Source organism: Mirounga leonina, unplaced genomic scaffold (assembly GCF_011800145.1).
Source record: "Mirounga leonina isolate KUSES-001 unplaced genomic scaffold, KU_Mleo_1.0 Mir_154, whole genome shotgun sequence".
Lineage (NCBI taxonomy): Eukaryota > Metazoa > Chordata > Mammalia > Carnivora > Phocidae > Mirounga > Mirounga leonina.
Window position 1 is genome coordinate 54,547,724 of NW_023270389.1, and position 22,951 is coordinate 54,570,674.

Below are 22,951 nucleotides of genomic sequence, written 5' to 3' on the forward strand. Positions count from 1 at the left end.
TTTTTTCCTCCACTTTCTTCCACATGTTTAGTTTTAGCCTGTATGTATATAAAAATACCATAAAGACCATTCAGTAGTTAAAAGGAAAACGACTGGTGGAGATGGTGGTGATGGTTGTGGTGTGTATGCCCGTCACAGTAGGGCGATTAGGGAAGGCCTCTAAAGTGGTAACACCTGAGCAAAGAATTCGATTAGAAGAAGGATCTCTGGAAAATATTCCTCTAGTTAGAGGAAACAGCAAATAAAATGTTTTATTTGTGGCAATAAAGCTTGTGTGGCAAGAACAAAGAGAAAACTAGATAAAATGAGGAGAGTAGACAGAGACCTTAAAGACCACTGGAAGGACCTGAATAGGACAAGACTGATCTACTATAGGAGAATTTAGGATGGAGGTGGCAGGTAAGCGGAGGAAGAGTGGGAAATAAGACCTATTAGGAACCTACTGTGATAGTTGAAGTGAAATATAACGGGTGGTAGGCAATTACTCGGTATAGGAATATATTCCGAAGGTAGGGGTGACATAATTTGCCGAGAGATTAGGGTGGATGTATGATAAAAAAGAGGGAAGAGTTATGAGTGACTTCTAGGTTTTACCCTGAGCAAATGGGTAAATGATAATGCCATTACATAAGACGGGAAGACAAGGGAAGCAGCAGGGCCACGTGTGTCACATGTATATGGGGGGGGATATTGTTATGGTTTGGACATATCTATCAGAAATCCAAGTGGAGATGCTTATGATCACTAAATACATGACTTTTGAAGCTAGGGTAGAACTTTAAGGGCTAAAGATAATATATATTTAAGTACCATAAGCACATTTATGAGATCTTCCAGGAACAGGATACAGTCAGAAAAAGGAATAAGAACACAACCCTTAACCCTCCAACACCCAGGGGCACCTGGGTGGCTTAGTCAGTTAAGTGTCTGACTCTTGATTTCGGCTCAGGTCATGATCTCAGGGTTGTGGGATCAAGTCCCGTGTTGGGCTCCACATTCAGTGGGGAGTCTGCTCGGGATTCTCTTGTTCCCTCTCTCTCTGCCCCTCCCCCTTCCTGTGTGTGTGTGTGTGCGCGCGCGCTCCCCCCCCCCCATAAAGGCCCACAAAAAACACAAATTGAAGAAAGAGAACACAATAAGTGTGATGTCTTAAAAGTAAAAAAAATAAGTCTTTTAGGAAGGATGGAAAGATTAGCTATGTCAACTGCTACTGAAATTAAGTAAAATGAAGACAATAGAACTGAATTTGGCAAGATGGAAACCATTACTGATCTTCATAATAATAGTTTCAAAGGCATAGTGGTGATGTTTGTGTAACATAAAGGGTTAATGAGAGAGAAAGTGAAGACAGTAAGTGCAAATAGCTCACTAAAACAATTTTGCCATGAAGGAGAACAGAGAAATAGGGTGGAAACTATAGGGGGATGGAGGGTAGTGAGAGTTAAAGAAGGGTTGATTTTTAAAAAAGTTTAAGATGGGAGATAATATTACCGATAAGTGATAGAAGATGGGAGCAAGGGAACAGTAAGAAGGGTTGCCCTTAGCAGCAAGGATAGGAAGAAGTCAGAATAAGGGCACTGAAATGGGAAAAACAGTTGCTTCTCATTTTCTTAGTGAAATTAGGAGCATGCCTATCAACTGAGAATGAAGAGGAGCAGAAAAAAGAGAAAGATATGCAAAGAACTAACAAGGTAATATCCCTAGTTGTTTCATAAAAGTTATAAGAAACATATAGAAATCTTTCCATTAAAGAAATAAAATCAAGTAATACATACAGACCACAAAGAAGCATTTAAGATTTACCTGCTGTGCAAGCAATTTTGGAGGTGGTGGCAGGTGTGAAGATGGTCCACGTTCCTATAATAAAGATAAGGACTATTACAAAATAACCAGATAAAAGATATCTACTGGAAATATTTCTGAACATAAATTTTTTTCAGTGGCACTACAAGATTGCAAACAGTAAACCATCTTCATCCTTTTCTCTTTTTTAATAAAGTGGCACTACAAGATTGCAAACAGTAAACCATCTTCATCCTTTCCTCTTTTTTAATAAAAGCTCACTACATAACATTATATTCTATAAAATCACTCTGCCATTTTAATAAGATTAGAATCTCAAATGGACTTTGCAAAAAGTAGAATTTTAGTGTATAAATTCTGAAATTCTACCACAGGTAATTTGGCAGTGGAGAAGTACGCCTTTAATTTTGAAATTTTATTTGCATAAGCCCTATTCTTTTTCTGCATTTTTTCCTAATGGCAAACTAAATGTATGACATTTACCTAAAGAAATGAAACATCTAAAACTTATTGGAATCAAATACAATACATACTTGCTACACTTAACAACACTATTCACTTGCTAATACAATGTCACACACACACACACACACAAAAATCAAGACATTAAGATATGGTATATGATATTCCTCTATTCTTTCATGGGAAAGGATTATCACTCCCCATGTTAAGCCAGTAAATTTAAGTCACATGAAACATGAATTTTATTAAAAAAAACAAACAAACAAACTTGGGCACCTGGGTGGCTCAGTCGTTAAGCATCTGCCTTCAGCTCAGGTCATGAACCCAGGGTCCTGGGATCGAGTCCCACACTGGGCTCCCTGCTCGGCAGGAAGCCTGCTTCTCCCTCTCCCACTCCCCCTGCTTGTGTTCCTGCTCTCGCTATCTCTGTCAAATAAAAATCTTTAAAAAATAAATAAATAAAATAAAAATAAAAAAACTTGAAAAATCCTTTTTCAGAGTTCACAAATTTATTCTCCAATGACTAACCAATGCCGTAAGAGTAAAATTCAAACTTCCTTGTATATCATACATTTAACAACTGGTTGTTATGCAGCTCTCTTAACTCCTCTCCTATATCAAACTACTGGAGACCTCTAGAATGTGCCATGCTTTCTTGTGCTTCTCTACTCTGAACATGTTCCCACTGCTTGAAATTTCTCTCTTCCCTTGTTTACTGGCTAATTCCCACTTCAAGTACCAAGTCTTTTGCAAAACCTTTTCCAGAGAATGCTCTAAGAACTCATTATGTGCGCACTGTCACACCATTTATCACACTGTCTCACAAATGATATTTGATGTCTTTTCATTTTACAGAGACTGTTAGCTACCTACCTTTTATCTCCTTGAAGGAACCAGTTCCTCCATCTGTTTTGTATGAATTCAACAAATACATGCTGAGTACACTATGAGTCAAGTGGACTCTCTGGATGACAGCCCTTTTTAATTCCCAGCTTGCAATGCAGTTTCTTGGAAGTAGGATCAAGTGTATCTGTTTACCTACATTATTTCCTTTAACAATGTTCTTCAAAATGACTCACACTTAATAGATTTCTCTACTCCTTATGTATGATTTCCCTACTCAGCGTACTAATTCACATATGAATACTGACTAGAATTTACAAAGAACTCAGTAAACCATAAAGCACTTAGCAATGTTTGGAAAAAGTTTAAACCTCCACTTTAATAGGACCAAACAGTTACAAGCAGAAAAAAGGTGAATGCTCAGCGGGGGGTCTGCTTCTCCCTCTGACCCTCTTCCCTCTCGTGCTCTCTGTCTCTCATTCTCTCTCAAAAAAAAAAAAAAAAAAAAAAAAAAGGTGAAACTTTAGTTTCTACTTATTAATTTTAGCTACTGTATCGACAGCTCCTGTTAATAATGCAATAAAATTATGGTTTAGATGTACAACTATTCAAGACAAAAGATACAGTTTCCTTTTCCTAATTCTTCTTTCAATTTTATGATTACAAGATTAATTCAACCAAAGTACAGGTAATGACAGTGATCTCCTTAAGTCCAACAAACCTGATTAAATGGAGGTCCCTTCCCATAGGGACCTTTTGATACTGATGGCTGGGCAGGTATCTGAGAAGTTGACTTCGTGTTGCAAGCTTCATCTGCTTCTTTTCGGTTTTCAGTGTTTTCAGAAGCTTTTGAACCTTGATCCTCACTAAGCAATCAAAATCCAGGTGAAATAAGAAAGTAAAGTGGACAGACTACACCATAAGTAAAAGCATTTTGTCTATAAAGATTATTTCTATATGGTTTTAGTGGGCGGAGTGGGAATATATCAAGGAATGAGATGGTCTTGTGACCTAGTGGTGCTTTCATTCATTCATTCATTCATTCATTCATTCATTCAGTAAATATATGCCATATGTCTATAATGTGTTAGGACCTAGGTTTGGCTAAGTTACCATCACAAGGTATAAAGTGCAGTAGAGTAGTTGTCAAATATGGACACTCACACTTGACATACAACTTCACAAAGGAATATATCCCAACCATTTTGATTGACCCCCACCCAAAAAGTCTCATCTAAATGCAACCAGTAATATTATAATTAATACCTGTATTCTAATTTATTCTGACTTAATGAAAAAACAGAAGTCAAACTATAGTATTTTTTAAAATCACAAGTGCCAGGCATCTCATAACTGATCACGAAACAGCAGTAAACTACAATGCCATGGCTAGAAAACTCTACCAATTCTACCAAAACTTCTAGCAACTAATTGCATGTGCATGTAAGCTCCTTGTATTTTAAGAGCCCAATTTTTATGGTATATAACCCATATATTCCTGACTCTGATGTCCCTGTATTAGAGATGAAAAGCTCCCATTTTTCAAACTTTAATGCTGCTTGCTGAAGTTTAAAAAAGCAGCTATAGTAATTCAAGTAATTTTTCTCCAATTTTGTAAATATTAATCAGTTCAAGCAAGTAACAAGTCCCTGATACTGTCTTTCAAAATATCACCAATTAGGGGCACCTGGGTGGCTCAGTCATTAAGTGTCTGCCTTCAGCACAGGTCATGATCCCAGGGTCCTGGAATTGAGCCCTGCATCGGGCTCCCTGCTCAGCGGGAAGCCTGCTTCTCCCTCTCCCGCTCCCCCTGCTTGTGTTCCCTCTCTCGCTGTGTCTCTCTCCGATAAAGAAGATCTTTAAAAAAAAAATATCACCAATTAGATGGCCAGGATCTAAACATCTTTTTTAAAATATGTATTTTCTTTAGAAGCATCAAACTTTAATTCCTTGACTAGCTGTACTTTAAAATTTGCCTTATTAATCAACTTCCCACTCAGTAAGTTCTTGGGAGTAGAATGTAGAAATTCTATAAAAAAAGGAACAAATGACTATTAATGAAATCTCTCTGCATAAATGGATAATGTTATATCAATGAATTCATAGTATTACTCGTGGAAGTTGTTCCAATAGCTTACCTGCTGTTTTCTTTAGGACTACTACTTCCTTGCTCATCATCATCACTGAAATTCAGCTGTTCTGTATAATCTACTTCCATCTGAGCACCTAGTAAATTAAGGAAAATTCAGACTGACTGTTTAAAAACATCTAAAAACTAAAAACAATTAATTTTGCCTCTTACCTGCCCAACCTTCATCAGCTTCAGCATCTAGGTTATCAAATTTATCAAGCTCCTTTAGTTCTGAAGCACTAAGGATGGAGGGGCGTTCAGGCTCAGAGGCCCATGAAGGAGGTGGACCCCTTCCTCGAAGGCTTCTAATGAACAAGAGGTTATGAGGGGAAAAGATACAAAGTTTTAATGATTCGAAATTACATAAATATTAAAAGATTGGAATTTAGTTCATTTCAATGATGTACAAAATATTTTGCACCTGACATGTATGAAGAAATTCTAATGTTAATACATAAGTTCAGGACAATATATAATTCTGTTACAAGTATTTAGTATCAGAAAATGGGTTTAATTGCCAAAAATTTAAAATAAAATAAGTATGTTAAAGAATAATATGGCTAAGACTAATACTAATATCAAAATGAAGAATGTTAAGAAAAATCATTGAGGAGAATGCTCGAGTCTCACATTAAGCAAAAAAAAAGAAAAGAAAATGGGGAGTCATTAATCATTAACATCATGGAAGGAAGAAGGGATAAACAACTGTAATGCCATGATTTTCAATTTTCAGAATCTTACATCAATTTAAAGTTTTAGAAGAATAAAGTATTGTTCTATCTTATCAAAGTCAATTATTTGTTCATGGCAACTGTACTTTGAGGTCAAAATAATGAATCAATCATTACAATCCATTCAACCTCCAGAAAATCTTAATGAGCATATGTGCCTTCGTGCCTTGGCAACTTTTATCATTTAATAGTCTTACTTGTTTGTTTCAGATAAAGAAGGTGGAAACCTCATGGGACCATGAAGAGGAGGATAAGCCATCCTCGGATACTGCTGAAACATCTGAATGAAGAAAACAAAATTGATAAATTTTGCAACCAAGTTATATATATATATATAAAAGATCACCCTAACTAAACCTGAGGTAATTTATAGAAAGAAAGATTATAATAAACCATTCTATGAATAATTAGTTGTATCAGCTGGTATAAATCATCATTCACCCTCAATAACAAGCCATCTGTTAAGACTAATGCGTCTAGCAAGACTTTACAAATACGGATAACAACTAGGACACATCCTAGGAAGAACTTCTGCTATCCCCTTAACAAAACCACATGATTATGTACCAACATGAAAAACCTAAAAAGACAACATGCATGCACCCCAGAGACCTGCAAAGCCCTAAGTTCAAATACCTGAAAGGAAATAATGTGACACTTCATCATAATGCAGATTAATTGAAGGCAGATTTGTTGGTAAAAAGAAATTCAGTTTATTTTAAAGATTTTAGTTTATTTATTTGACAGAGAGTGAGAAAGCAAGACAGGGAACACAAACGGGGAGTGGGAGAAGCAGGCTTCCCGCTGAGCAGGGAGCCAGATGCAGGGCTCAATCCCAGGACCCTGGGATCATGACCTGAGCCGAAGGCAGACGCCTAACGACTGAACCACCCAGGTGCCCCAAGAAATTCAGTTTAGATAAAAGTATGGTCCATAATCCAGGGGAGTGAGGAAGATAGTGGGCATGGGAGATTTCCCAGGGGTTGGAAATAGGTGGATTCTGATTCAAGCTAATATACAGATCATTATCATAAACTGAGGTACAAGGATGTTGCTCTCTATGGGAACTCGGATTTGAGAAGTGAAGTTTAGGAGAAGTTAAAGATAGGGTATGAAGACAACGCCGCCGAGAGAAGGGAACAGATGTCAAAAGATGTGCTTATAGCTATTTGCTTATAACCAGGTCAAAATACAAGAAGGAAAAAAGAAAAGAAAAGAAAGAAAAAGAAGGAAAGAGGGAGAAAAAAGAAAGGAGAGAGGGTGGGAGTGAGTGAGAAAGGAAGGAAGGCAGGCCAAGAAAGAAAGACTGTATTACCTTAAACACTTAATTTATATCCTGAAATAGATCAACTTTTCTTTAAAAACAACAACAACAACAACAAACCTGTTAGGTAAAGAAATTACTCTGTACTTGAAGAAAGGCTATGTTTATATGATCATTCCATCTAAAGATGCATTTCTAAGTAGGGTCAGAGCAAGTTAATTTTAAGTTAAGCAGTAGCTGAAGTTCAGATGGAGAAGGTTTTAGCCTGGCGAATGCTGAGAATTTTTGGTTTCATCATCCTGTACTGAAAGTTAGCAAAAACACAGTTGGAGGCAAATGTTCATGGGTAAAGTTTCATTAGATCCCTCTTCTGCTGATTAGTCAGGCATAGAGATTAATTTGATATATTAAATGCTTAAAATTTAGGAATTTGCCACAAAAATAATTGTAGAAACAATCTTTAAATTCTCAATATATACTGATGGTTTTAAAAACATTTCTGTTTTTGTTAGTTAGTGGAACTATAAAATGATTGATGAAACTGGGAAAAAGCCTGCTTGGTCTCCCCTTTTAAAACTTTCCCTTCTACCATCCCAACCTCCAGGCCTGAAAATTCAGGGGTCTTTGGAAGAACAATTTGGAAACTATTAGGAGACAAGTAGTTTGGTGTAAATAATTTACAGGTTAGCATATAAGACTGATTTTTATCATGCTCCCAAATTAAAAAAATATATATATATATATTTTTAAAAGATTTTATTTATTTATTTGAGAGAGAGAGAATGAGAGACAGAGAGCATGAGAGGGAGGAGGGTCAGAGGGAGAAGCAGACTCCCCGCTGAGCAGGGAGCCCGATGCGGGACTCAATCCCGGAACTCCAGGATCATGACCTGAGCCGAAGGCAGTCGCTTAACCAACTGAGCCACCCAGGCGCCCCCCAAAATATATATATTTTTTAATCATTTATTTCCCTCCTCTCCCCTAGAATAATTAAATGATACAAAGAAATAGAAAATATGAAAAAATATGGATATTTAGAGCCTGAATACTTAGGAATTAAGTCATAATAAAAACAAATATAAGAGGGGCGCCTGGGTGGCTCAGTCGGTAAGCGTCTACCTTCGGCTCAGGTCATGATCCCAGGGTTCTGGGATCAAGCCCCACATCGGGCTCCCTGCTTGGCGGGAAGCCTGCTTCTCCCTCTCCTACTCCCCCTGCTTGTGTTCCCTCTCTCGCTGTGTCTGTCAAATAAATAAATAAAATCTTAAAAAAAAAAAAAAAAAAAAAATATATATATATATATATATATAAGAACCAGACCCTTACTCTGAGATTAATGGTCTCCTGAAAAATGTTAATTTATTTACTTGGGCACATGTAGTTTACCATATCATTTCACAGGAGGCTGAGAGCAAACAAACGTTTGAGGGCACCAAATTTACCTATTAATTTATATAAATATATGGGTCACAAATATATATTAAATAAAACTACAAAAATAGAATCAGCAAACTCCAGACTATGAAATACTCCACAGGATAACAAATAAATAACAAGCTCCCCCCCCCCCCAAAAAAGAGAGAGCGAGAGAGATGGAGGGAAAGAAGTAACCAAAGGCAACAGGATTCCTAAAAAAATATCAATCTCAAAGAATAGATGTTATCTGGATCCTAATCATGAGATAACCAGAGAAATCAGGATACTGACTTGATGTTTTTAAAAACTCTTTTTAGGGGCGCCTGGGTGGCACAGTCCGTTGCACGTCTGACTCTTGGTTTCGCTCAGGTTGTGATCTCAGGGTCATGAGATCGAGCCCATGTCAGGCTCTGCACTCAGGGCAGAGTCTGCTTAAGACCCCCTCCTCCTCTCTCTGTCCAACCCATAAATAAATAAATCTTTAAAAAAAAAGTGTTTTTTTAGATAAAAAACCAAAACTTTCCTTTTAGGTATGATAATGCCATGGTGGATTTTTCTCCTAGTTTTATGTTTTAAAATACAACCTAAAATATATATGGATGAAATGATGTATCTAGGATGTTGCTTCAGTAATTGGAGGTGGTGGGAAATAGCTGAACCAAGACTGACCCCAAGTTGATAACTACTGAAGATGGGTGGTAGATATGGAAGAAGGGGGGGGGTGGTTCACTGTACTATTTTTCTGCTTTTGCATATGTTCAAAATATTCCATAATGAGAAATTGAAAAGAATGTAAAAGGTATGTTTACCAATAAAAACTTTAGAGCTAAAGCACATATTAACTTTTTTTGTGCCATGAACAACCCCCCTTGGCAGTCTGGTCAATCCTATGAAATCTCTTCTCATAGAAATGTTTTAAATCCATAATCTAGGGGCGCCTGGGTGGCTCAGTTGTTAAGCGTCTGCCTTCGGCTCAGGTCATGATCACAGGGTCCTGGGATCGAGCCCCGCATCGGGCTCCCTGCTCTGCGGGAAGCCTGCTTCTCCCTCTCCCACTCCCCCTGCTTGTGTTCCCTCTCTCACTGTGTCTCTCTCTGTCAAATAAATAAATAAAATCTTTAAAAAAAAAAAAAATCACTTAAAATCCATAATCTAAAACAGAGTACTACAAAAGAAAACAATTATGCTAAAATTTTGTTAACACAATATTTAAAAAACAAATTTATGATATGGTGATGTATGTGCTTTCATTAAATAACAAGTGGGGCTACCCATGGGTCTAATAACTACTTTGAAGTATTACTGAGTATATTTTGCCATATCCACAATATGATAGGAAATGAAAATAAATATGATCCCTATTAATGATAAAAACTAGGGTACTCCTGATACTTCTGTGATTTCCTGCATCCATAATCAAGGAAAATGCTAATTTTTAGTTAGATGTTAATGCAAATAAAGACCTAAACTTTTCCCCATTCTAATTCTCTCCATGGAACCCAGAGCAAAAACCTCTTATTTAACAACTTGCCTCTTTAACAATACTTACATAAGGAGGCATCATAGCTCTGTACTGGGAAGCAAGAGCTGGCTGCTGTCCATTCAGTTTAGCCTGTGGAGGACCACAAGCTATCCTCTTTTCCACCACTTTGAGGATATCATTTTGTTCTGATGTTCCAGCTGTGCTTTCATCCTGGCCAGAGAGCTTTTCATCTTGGTCAGATGTCAAAGGTGATCCAGCAGACTTACCACCATCTCTCCAACAAGCAACATCTGGTATGGAGAGAGATAAGAAATTCAATTAAAACAAAGAAACAGGGCGCCTGGGTGGCTCAGTTGGTTAAGCAACTGCCTTCGGCTCAGGTCATGGTCCCGGAGTCCTGGGATCGAGTCCCACATCGGGCTCCCGGCTCAGCGGGGAGCCTGCTTCTCCCTCTGACCCTCTCCCCTCTCATGCTGTTTCTCTCTCTCTCTCTCAAATAAATAAATAAATAAATAAAATCTTTAAAAAAAAAACAAAAAAACCCCAAAGAAACAGCACCACAGAATTCAGAATTGAAATTAAAAAGGGGGAGGGGCATAAGAAAAAAGCTGAAAATGGAATACAGTGAAATCAAACTAGGCACATTTCAAAAATCAATAGAGTAACAAAACACAGTGAAGGAGTAGTGAAAATCTAATCTATGTCCTACTGCTTTCAAAGTGTTTAGGCTATCAAGAACAGTGGCTTCCAAAGCAGAGATGTACCACAGAGGGTACCACCAAAAGCAAAGACTGGGGTTGGGGAAGAAAGTATTAGAACTCTATCGAGGGGTGGCTCAATCATTAAGCGTCTGCTTTTGGCTCAGGTCGTGATCCCAGGGTCCTGGGACTGAGCCCTGTGTCGGGCTCCCTGCTCCGCGGGAAGCCTGCTTCTCCCTCTCCCACTCCCCCTGCTTGTGTTCCCTCTTTTGTTGTCTCTCTGTGTCAAATAAACAAAAAATAAAATCTTAAAAAAAAGAAAGAACTTTTCTATTGAGCTTTACCATTATTTGATATAGAGATTACAGTCACTGTTATACCTGGAGATGTCCTGAGGGAAGAGGGTTGGGAGTCCTGTGGTGACAGTAATGCCCTCATCTGTTTTCAGGCTATTATGGCTAGTTACATGTGCCCAAGGGGGCAAATTTAGTGACTATATTATCTGGTAAAACTACACTCAGTAAAATAGGTAAATGATTTTACAAGGATATCTCTTTGGAAGGTAGCCTCTAAGATGACCCAAAATGGGTATCTATCTCCTGGTATTCACACCCTGTACCAGGATTGGTTTGTGTCACCTACAGAATAAAGCAGCAGTGATGCTGTGTCTCCTATGGGGTTAAGTTATAAAAGACTGAGCTTCCATCCTGAGTGGGAGTAGTCCTGTCACTCTTTATCTGGGGAAGCAATCTTGTGAGCAGCCCACACATAAAAGAGCTACCACGAGTGAGCTTGGAACAGTAGCCCCGTCAAGTCAGCATTAGATGACATACTGCAAGGTTGCTGAGAGAGTTCCTGTGCCACAACTCCTAGCTAAGCAGCTCAAAGATTCCTGACCCTTGGATACTGTGTGAAATCATTAAGTCTAGTTCAGCTGTTGTTTTAAGCTGCCAAATTTGTTATGCAGGAACAGATAACTGGTGAAAATCAACTGAACAAGAAAATAATAGAGGGGTGCCTGGCTGGTTCAGTGGGTACAGCATGGAACTCCTGATCTCAGGGTTTTAAGTTCAAGCCCCATGTTGAGTGTAGAAATTACTTAAAATTAAAAATAAAAAAAACTTAAAAAAATAAAGAAAATACAGCTGACAATCTATTTCTAATATAAATACATCAACTACGTAACAATTAAAAATAAAAATAACAAAAGATGATTTGCCCAGACCAGACAAGAAATGAGCCATAAGAAGTATGAAATGTATTAGGTTATCAGAAATACAGATTTGTAACCATCACCGAAAAGAGAAATCTCCCATGTATACAGGATCCTTTCAGATATTTGGTAATGACAATAGGAAACTAATATAATTAATAAATAAGACACTTAATCTCAAGGATTTTATATTTCTATTTTTAGCTTTTCCTTTATGTCCATAATACAAGTATTTCTTACTATCCAAATTTATTTGGTTCTTTGGTGTGAGTTCAGAAAGCACAGGATCACTGAATGTTAATAGAGTAGCAGATAAATGGATATGATTTACAAATAAATATTTGCATATTAGAGGGGTTGGTTCAAAATTTTTACTACTGTAAAAATGACCAATATTAATGTGCAAAGAACTCACCCAGGCATCTTGTTAAAATGCAGATTTCTAATTTAGTGGGTTGGGTGTGAGGCCCAAGATGTACATTTCCAACATGTTCTTAAGTTATACCAATGCTGTGCATGTGAAAACCACACCGGAATGACAGCAGTTACTCTGTCTTTTCAAAGGAGGTAAGTCACACATACAATAATATTGGGCAGGTTATATTACAAAATAAAATACAAATATAATTTCATTCACTATTTCTATGAAATAAAAAGTATTCTTACTTGGTGGGCGTAAACTGGGTCCAGGTCCATAATTGTCATCACTCGTTTCTTTTTCTTTTTTTTCCTGATCCCCAGCTGCCTGCAGGCTGGGAAATTCTTGCTGAAAATGACTATTCACCTGGATTCCTACAGATTTTTTTTAAAACATTAAATGTAATTTTTATACTGAAGATAATGAAAAAACCCTCCCACGATAGAGGACTCTGCTTTTCTCTGATAAATTATTCCATATATATATATATATAATTATATATACTATATAGTTTATATATATATATTTATTCCACTGTTCATATCCATAAAACTTTAACATTTATTTAGAATTAGAATCCCTTGGAAAGTTAATGAACAGCCATGCGGAGATAAAAATCTAAGAAAGGAATCTGCCAGACACTGTTCAGGACTCATTAAAGATGATAAGGAAAATGAGGAGAATTTTACTCCTGTTTTTCTTTTACAATAACTCCTTACATTTTTCAAAAAGTCAAACTTCTTTGCTAATAACTCTAAGAATCAAATAATATTATTGAAACAATACATGAATCAACACTGCAAGTATCACAATGATGCTAAAATGCCTTCACTAAATTTATCACTGAGATACTGATTGCACCTCACTAGTCACCCATTCACCCATCTACCTACCTACTTGCCTATTTATTTATATACCTCTATAAATTAAAAGATCTGATTTTATTAACTTGAGGGTGTAGATAGGGCCTAGATTTTCTATACAATGTTTTATAGATCTTTCCTGTTTTGCAAGTGGAAAATTTAAATTTTGCTGGGGAGTCCATCATTCCTGGGGGGGGGGGGGAGAGTATTACAGCTACCATGCTTTACGGCTACTGTCCAGCTCTTCTCTACCATGGAAATCCTGAGTAGCACATGTTTGAAATAGAAGAGGTTAGGGAACACAGATGGTGATGAATATATAGCTTCTAGCTATTTACACAGTATCTGGGTACTTTTATGCCCCAAAAAGCAGAACGTACAAAGTTTTTTCTGGTCATGTAGGGTGAAGATAAAAACAATGTGGGAGAGTATCTTAAAGACTCCTTTTTAAATCTCTATCATTGGCTCATACATGGGTCTTGGCACTGAAACTTAACTACCCCAACAGTTGAAAGAAAGACCCTTTTTTAGAACCTGAGTATATCCTTGACAACGTTCTCTGCCCCTGTCAAAATCCACCCCTTATCTCCTGCATGGCTGTTCAGTAACTATCAAACCTAGCCAGTTTCCCCAGCCTATGTCCACTTACCATCTCCTTGCCCACCTTGCTTGTTACTGGCCCAAGATTTGGGAGCAGGTGCTACTTCTGGGGGAGCTGCAACCCCAGGTTTTGGCTGTGCTGGTGGAACTTCTGGTGTTCTTAAAAAAAATATGAATCCATTATTTCAGATATTGTATGTTCAAAAAAATAAAAATGAATATTGTAGTTAAGGTAAATTTGTGTATAACTGTTTTGGCTCCATATTTACTCATAGATGCATCTCCCACAAATGCTTTTCCTCTGCAACATTCCTTTAAATAAAGTATAGCTATTTTCATCCCCTTTCATTTCTTCCTTTTAATAACCCAAGGAGAAGATAGCTTTACTCGTTTTTCATTTTGTAAAAAAGAAAAAAAGAAAAACTCATTATTGAGTATAGCTACCAAAATCTATTTTAAAGAAGTAAACATTTATATATAATTAGAAATAACATTATAGGCATACATACTGTCTGGACTGGTGGACTTAGCCAGGGCTAAGGCTAAGCAAACTCTCCATCTGGCAGTCAACAGGTTCACCACTGTACTTATTACTGTTACTCAAAGAGGTAACAGCAACTTGCCTGATACCTCCCCATGAGTAAAAGGTGTTTTGTTTTTTTGGAGGGGTGGGGTTGGGGGGGAGGGGCAGAGAGAGAATCCTAAGCAGGCTCCACGCCCAGTGCAGAGCCCAATGCAGGGCTTGATCTCACAACCCTGAGATCATGATTTGAGCCAAAGTCAAGAGTTGGACACTTAAATGACTGAGCCACCCAGGTGCCCGAGTAAAAGGTGTTTTAAAAGAATCTACAGTTTTAGTCAATCTTTGTAATGAGTTAATGCTTGAAAATGAAAAAGTAGTAGTTAAGAGACTTAAGAGAGGCAATATATTTCTGATACACTCAGACCTTGTAACTGGCTTGCTACTTTTGTAGTAATTCTACAACAACTGAGAAACAGAGAACAATGTCTTTAACAAGTTTTATCCAAGTAAAGTCAAATTTACTATATAAAGCTCCCCAAATAGGAGTACAGAAATCTGTTAACAGATACAGGCAAAAAGCATCAAGTACCCAATTACTTGTATTATTTTTCTAAATTACCACTACTTCACTTGGTCATTCAAGAAATTAAGAGCTTAGCATAATCCCTGAAATACTGAATGCTAAATATATGCTGAATGATTAAAACGGACATTATTAATTCTATTGTAGCCTGCTTGCTAATTCTTTATTCATTTAAATAGTATTACTTGAGCACTTAAAATGTGCATCAGGTATAGTTTCAGTGAACCAGGCAGACAGAAATTCTTAGCATCATGGAAATTATTTAATAGAATCAACTCTTAATTATATTAGAAAGTGAATGCCTGATATGGTGGGGGTTTGAGGGAGTCTGACACAGTACATACGAAAAGTTGTGATTAGCAATTCTGTCATCTGTTCTACCTTGACACATGGAAATACTGCCACTAAACCTACTCACACACACACAAAAAATTCATCAAAAGGTGACTATGTAAATGACTTCAAATGGCTTGAGATACCTAACATACAGAGTTCAACGTCTAGCACACAGAACAAACTCAAACAGAAGTTCCCTACAGGGTGCCTGGCTGGCTCAGTCACGGCAGCATGCAACTCTTGATCTCGAGGTTGTGGGTTTGAGCCCCACGCTGGGTGTGGAGATTACTTAAAAATAAAATCTTAAGGGCGTCTGGGTGGCTCAGTTGGTTAAGCGACTGCCTTCGGCTCAGGTCATGATCCTGGAGTCCCGGGATCGAGTCCCGCATCGGGCTCCCTGCTCGGCAGGGAGCCTGCTTCTCCCTCTGACCCTCCCCCCTCTCATGTACTCTCTCTCATTCTCGCTCTCTCAAATGAATAAATAAATCTTAAAAAAAAAAAAAATTTTTAAAAATAAAATCTTAAAAAAAAAGAATTTCCCTACAAAGAAATAGTTTCATTTTTTAGTTGACTTTGACTCACTTTTCTTCTTCATGCTGCTCTTGTTTGGATGCCCATCCTGTGCCATCTTTAGGTACAATGTTCACATTAGGGTCATTGCCTTTGTTTTCTGCTTTGAGACTCGGGAGGTTAGCAGGTGGAGGCATACGCCGTGAAATACCAACTTTTCCAAGACTCTGTAATCCATGTCGAGCTGCAACTAAAGATCAATAACATCAACTTTCTTTGAATATCTATTTTATTGCTCAATTTATTCTTAAAACAATATAGAAAGACAACAGGTGTTAATGGAATCTTGAACTATTATTTCTTTTATCTTAAAATAAGAATTTTTAAACTAAGCCACACACCTGCAACAATAATCCAATACAGAAATTATATTAAACTATCATGCCATTGAAAAGATGATTTAAACATTCTAACAACCCTATATACTATATACCCTATATACTATGAAAGGAAACCCAGGCGATAAGTGGTTTTGTAATCTTTTCAAGAAATCTATTTTAAACTCAAAATTTAGTATATTAGAGAATAAATGTGCTAACTTTACATTCATAATGAACACTGCTAATATACCATACATGGTCCAGGTTTCACCTCTCACTATAAATACTGGGCCCAAGGTATCAAAAAACAAAACAAAACATCCCAGGACTCTCTTCCATAACTAGAAGCAGTAGTAAGTACCCACCACTGTATATTCCTATGCCTACCAATCTCATTGACCAAATCTCCCTTTGGAGCCACACAGTTCTACTTTCTGCTGACAACAAACAGGAAAAAAGAGACCTATTTCAAAACATTTATAAATTTTTAGGGCTCCTGGGTGGCTCAGTTGGTTAAGCATCTGCCTCCATGCCTTCATCTCGGGTCACGATCCTGGAGTCCCCAGATGGAGCCCCACGGGCTCTGTGCTCAGCAGGGAGCCTGCTCCTCCCTCTCCTCTGCCCCTCCCTGCTCATGCTCCTGCTAGCTCTCTCTCTCTCAAATAAATAAAATCCTTTTAAAAAAATTATAAGCTTTCTACTGTAAGACATTTAATTCATCCCCCGAAAAATGAGTACACACATAAAAAGCCCAATGTACATAGGGTTGCATAAATAATGGGTTTATCCTAGCTCCTAACAGCAATAGCTCCAGAGTACCAATCATAGCAAAACAAAACCATGAAAATCATAAAAATATGCCACTTGATTTTACTCACCTGTGGTTTTCTGAGTTTCTAAAGATTTACCCTTGTAAGTATTAAATAAACTGAGTGTTGCATACTTTTTCCCATCCTTTGCTTTTGTGCTCTGGCCTGACTTCTCCGACATTTCGGTGGAAACTCATCGAGTCCAAAACCTCCTGTCACACCCCTTCAAACCTTTAAGACACACATAAGAAAGAAAAATGAGGAAAATTTTAGCTTACTTTAAAGAAACTCTCAGTAGGGGTGCCTGCATGACTCTTTTGGTTAAGTGTCTGCCTTTGGCTCAGGTCATGATCCCAGGGTCCTGGGACTGAGTTCCACGTCAGGATCCCTGCTCAGTAGAGAGTCTGCCTCTCCCTCTCCCTTTACCCGTCCCCCCTGCTCGTGCTCTCTCTCTCAAATAAATAAAATCTTAAAAAAAAAAAAAAACAAAAAACCTCTCAGTAAATTCAAATGTCCCCAAAAATTCTGAAAAATAAAAACAGTGAGGAATGAAATCCATCTTCAATAACTTGTATAGATAATAATGTCATACTTGTTTAATACTGTCAAATTTGAAGAACCAACACACAACAAAATGAATCAAACTAAACTGCCCTGCATTCAGTGAACATATTAGTTACTTACGGTTTGTAACTGCTTAACTGTATCGTAGAGAATAAGAATTTTAATCCAGAGGCGCCTGGCTGGCTCAGTCAGTACAGCATGCTACTCCTGATCTGCTCAAAATTGTGTGTTCAAGCCCCACATTGCCTGTGGAGTCTACTTAAAAAAAAAAAAAGGAATTTTAACCCATACTGAAATGAATGGGTCAAATACAGTAAATCTATGGAGGCTGTCTATTTAACAAATACTATTCAATTTAATAGGCTTGAGATGACAGGCATCAATCAGTTTCTGCATATGGAATGCAAATATGATAGGATGATTAACATCATTCTTCCATTAATTATATGCTTCTGTTTTCAGGCAGTATATGCTTTCATATGCTTATAAGCCACTCCTGTTTTTATGTTTTACAGTACCTACTACACCAGGAAAAAATATAAATCAAATACACATAATTGTAATATAAATGAGTCAAATGATAATTCCATCAAAAGAAAAGGACAGGGGCGCCTCGGTGGCTCAGTCAGTTGAGCAGCTGCCTTCGGCTCGGGTCATGATCCCAGGGTCCTGGGATCAAGCCCCATGTCAGGCTCCCTGCTCAGTGGAGAGCCTGCTTCTCCCTCTCCCTCTGCCTGCCTCTCTGCCTACTTGTGCTCTTGTGAATAAATAAAATCTTAAAAAAAAAAAAAAAAGACAAGGACAAACTATCCCTTAACATACCTAACCGAATTGCTATAAAAGAATATGCATTCTTAAAAACAAAGAATTTGTAGCCATAAACAATAAGACTAGAGAAATCAGAAAGGCCAATTCCACTATAAGGTTTTGCCAGTTAGTGTGAGCACTTTTAGTTTAAAATACAACTTATACTAGCAATTAAAAATATGAAATCTTTAGGAATACATCTGACAAAAAATGTGTAAGATTAGTATATTAAAAACCACAGAACATTAAAGAAGACCTAGATACATGATGCTATGCCCTGTGCATGGGTCAAAAGACCCAATATGTAAGACTGTGATTCCTTGCCAAACTGATCTATAGATTCAAATCAATTCCAAACAAAATCACAGAAGGAATTTCTGGGGGAGAGGGTGGTAGAATTTTCAAGCTGATTCTAAAATTTATTTAAAAATAGACAGGACCGGGGCACCTGGGTGGTTCAGTTGGTTAAGCCACTGCCTTCGGCTCAGGTCGTGATCCTGGAGTCCCGGGATCGAGTCCCGCATCGGGCTCCCTGCTCAGCGGGGAGCCTGCTTCGCCCTCTGACCCTCCCCCCTCTCATGCTCTCTCTCTCTATCTCATTCTCTCTCTCAAATCAATAAAAATAAAATCTTTAAAAAATAAAAAAATAAAAAATAAAAAAATAGACAGGACCTAGAATAACCAAAAGAACTTTAAAAAGAATAAAGTTCGGGATGCCTGGGTGGCTCAGTTGGTTAACTGTCTGCCTTTGGCTCAGGTCATGATCCCAGGGTCTTGGGATCGGGGATGGAGTGCGGAGTCAGACTCCCTGCTCAGGAGGGAGCCTGATTCTCTCTCCTCCCCGCCCCCTGGTCTCTCTCACGATTTCTGTTGCTATCTCTGTCTTTCTCTGTCAAATAAAATCTTTAAAAAATTAAATTAAGGGGCGCCTGGGCGGCTCAGTCGTTAAGCGTCTGCCTTTGGCTCAGGTCATGATCGTAGGGTCCTGGGATCGAGCCCCACATCGGGCTCCCTGCTCGGCGGGAAGCCTGCTTCTCCCTCTCCCACTCCCCCTGCTTGTGTTTCCCTCTCTCGCTATGTCTCTCTCTGTCAAATAAATAAATAAAATCTTAAAAAAAAATTAAATTAAAAAGAATAAAGATGAAGGACCAATGTCACCTGATTTCATGATCTGTTAGGCAGCCATGAACACCGTGTGGTACTGGCCTAAAAAAGACTGATCAATGAAAGAGAATATAGAAATACAAATATATACAGGGATCTGATTTTTACAAATGCAAAGAAAATTCAGTGAATAAGGGACAGTTTTCTTAACAAATGGTGCTGAAGCAATTAGGCATATATAACATAAAAAAATGAATTCTGATTCCTAACTTCTACCATATACAAAACAACTCAAAATGGACCATAGCAAAGGATACAAACCTGAAGTTAGAAGATGTGTATGTTCTGGAGATCTAATGCACATCATTATGATTACAGTCAAAATACTGTATTATATACATCAAAGATGATAAGAGACAAGATCTTAATTAAGTGTTCTCACTACACACAAAAAATAACTGATGTGATGGGAGTATTGGCTAATGTTACAGCAGTAATCATTCTGCAATATGTAAGTGCATGAAATCAACATGTACACCTCAAACTTACACAATGCTATACGTTAGTCATATCTCAATTTTGTTTTAAAAAGGAGCATAGACAAAATGTAAAAACCTAAATTATAAAACTTCTAAAGAAAACAAAGGAGAAAATCTTTGCAACCTTGGGTTAAATAAAGAATTCTTTGACAGAACACTAGAATCTGCTCTCAGGGGTCTTACTTTCTAATGTGGAGATTCAAAATATAGGTAAATAGGATTATTTCAGATAGTGACATATGCTACGAATGAAACTAAACAGGACAATATGAGAAAGTAATAAAGTGTAATTATTTTAGATTAGTTGATCACTAAAGGCCTCTCTGAGGGAAAGGCTTCTGATTTGGATCTAATGGGGAAGGAGTCAGCTTCAAGGCTGAAGAAAAAGCAAATGCAAAGGCCCTAAAGTCGGGGCGCCTGGGTGGCTCAGTCGTTAAGCGTCTGCCTTTGGCTCAGGTCATGATCCCAGGGTCCTGGGATAGAGCCCCGCATGGGGCTCCCTGCTCGGTGGGAAGCCTGCTTCTCCCTCTCCCACTCCCCCTGCTTGTGTTCCCTCTCTCGCTGTGTCTCTCTCTGTCATATAAATAAATAAAATCTTAAAAAAAAAAAAAAAGGCCCCCAAGTCCTGACACGCTTATCATGTTCAAAAACATAAAAGCTAGTGAAGTCGAAGTTAGTAAGAAAGGGAGAGTTGAAAGGGAAAGAAAAGGTTGGATGAGAAGGACTATTAGAATTTTAAATTTTATCTTTAAAGCAATGTGATTCTGAGCATTCATTTTGAGCAGAGACATGACTTTGGTTTTTAAAAACAACCTGGCTACAATGTCGAGAATGGATTGTAGGGGGCCAAAGGTGGAGCATGGAAACATCATAGACTACAAAAGCCTAGGCACAACATGATGTAGCTATGGCTGAAAAATGGAGACTAGGTAGAGGAGGCCAGGAGAGAGGAAGCAAGGACAATTTTGGTCTTGAGCTTGAAAAGCAAGACATGAAGTAAGGTGGGGAAGACTAGATTTAGGGAAGATGGGGCAGAAGGTGAGGCAAGAGTTCTGTCTTAAACATGTTTAGTTTGAAATCTTTATAAAAACAAGCAGAGATTTATACAGAAAGATGCTCAAGATAAAAAGTATATATGATTTTTAAACAAATAATATGTTAAGTATTAAAAAATAAAATATATATGCCAAGTATGAAAGTCTACAAAACCATATCACAAATTATCAGCAGCAGCTATACACCTGATTGTAAGGAATTTTGACTCTTTGTTATACATACTGCAATATCTAAACAGTAAATGCACTTTGCTTTTGTAACAGAAAACAAGAAAAAATTGCAAATGTTTTTAAGAGCAATGACTTGAAATGAAAAAAAATTAGTTTCAAGACCAGTAGATGAAAAAATGCATATAATTAAGTAAAAAGAATTTAAAAATCTATCCTCAATGGTGTAACACATAACTAAAATATGGAAGAATAATAACAAAGACTATAGGTAAACAAAAAGTAGTTGATAAGTGTGCGTTTGTCTGACTTCTTGTGGTTTATGTAAATAAAAATGGGAGAAAGTAACAAAAAGATGCATATAACTACTGTGTGTTAAGTGAATATTCACTGAGCATAACACAACTGTCATTAATGCTCCTTACACCATCAAAGGTACTTGTAAGTATGGTAACATCTCTTCCTTTTGAGCACTGGCATAAGAACCTAACTCACATCCATAAGATTCCAAGGGATAACATACCTTGTGTGTGTTTGTCCTTGGATACTAAAACCTTAAATAATGAAACCAATGTCCTCTTAAAGCCTGCTGGAGGATTTAGTAAATTCTCTGAAATACAATTTCACAAAGCAATCCTCTACATGTTACATAGAAACAATACGACTGATATTGCCTCCTCACTGCTACAATGACAAATATTCATTCAACAAGATACAACAAACGTGTTGAGAATAAGCTGCCAAACCCTGTCTTAGATGTTAAGATCTATCATGGAAAGATAGATGGGGCCCCTGCCTTCATGGAAGTTTTAACAATAAGTAAATAAAAATACAAGAATAAAAAAACTCAGCTGGGTAAAGGGATAGCAAAGAGGGGAAAGAGACTGGATACAATGGTAAAGGTCTGAAAGATCTCTCTGAAAAGATGACACAAGGGAAGAAAAATCAATCAGTAGTTCTCAACAACAGGCTGCAGACTTATCCCGGAAGGTTTTTAAAGATACTATAGTCCCTGTGCCAGACCAATTAAATCAGAATTTCTCAGAATGGGTCTGGCTCCTCGGGTGTCTCTTAAGTATAGGCATTACCTCATTATTGCGCTTTGCAGATACGGTGTTTTTTACAAATGGAAGGTCTGGGGCAACCCTGCATCAAATGAGCGAATCTGTCAGCACTATTTTTCCCCACAGCATTTGCTTACTTCATGTCTGTATCACATTTTGGTAATTCTCATATTTTGAACTTTTTCATTATTATTATATTTGTTATGGTGATCTGTGATCAGTGATCTCTGAGGTTACTATTATCCTTGTTTTGGGGCACCACAAACTAAGACAATGAACTTAACTGATAAATGTTGGGTGTGCTCTGACCACCCACCAACCAGCTGTTCCCCGAAACACAATATTGAAATTAGGCCAATTAATAACCCTACAATGGTCTGTAAGTGTTAAAGTGAAAGGAAAATTCTCATGTCTCTCACTTTAAATTAAAAGCTAGAAATGATTAAGTTCAGTGAGAAAGGGATAGGCCAAAAGCTAGGCCCCTGGCACCAAAGTTAGCCAAGTTGTAAATTCGAAAGTTCTTTTTTTTTTTTTTTTAAGATTTTATTTATTTATTTATTTGACAGAGAGAGACACAGTGAGAG

At 37.5% G+C, this 22,951-nt stretch overlaps 1 protein-coding gene across 16 annotated transcripts in view; it reads right to left on the bottom strand.

Moving 5' to 3' along the window:
• The window catches only part of PRRC2C (proline rich coiled-coil 2C), a 90,529-nt gene that overhangs the window by 54,780 nt on the left and 12,798 nt on the right, over positions 1–22,951 (bottom strand). For 6 of the 16 annotated variants that reach the window (XM_035010813.1, XM_035010822.1, XM_035010821.1 and 3 more), the window contains exons 1-11: positions 17,751–18,301; positions 17,136–17,297; positions 15,950–16,127; positions 13,975–14,084; positions 12,711–12,836; positions 10,200–10,423; positions 6,168–6,250; positions 5,411–5,544; positions 5,247–5,334; positions 3,830–3,974; positions 1,804–1,857 (exon numbers count right to left, since the gene is read on the bottom strand). In XM_035010813.1, coding sequence (XP_034866704.1) covers positions 1,804–1,857; positions 3,830–3,974; positions 5,247–5,334; positions 5,411–5,544; positions 6,168–6,250; positions 10,200–10,423; positions 12,711–12,836; positions 13,975–14,084; positions 15,950–16,127; positions 17,136–17,247 — 1,254 coding nt within the window. In that variant the 5' untranslated portion in view covers positions 17,248–17,297; positions 17,751–18,301. Of the gene's footprint in view, positions 1–1,803; positions 1,858–3,829; positions 3,975–5,246; positions 5,335–5,410; positions 5,545–6,167; positions 6,251–10,199; positions 10,424–12,710; positions 12,837–13,974; positions 14,085–15,949; positions 16,128–17,135; positions 17,298–17,750; positions 18,302–22,951 lie in introns of those variants that run through there. The other 10 variants (XM_035010824.1, XM_035010818.1, XM_035010820.1 and 7 more) reach the window with 8 other exon arrangements.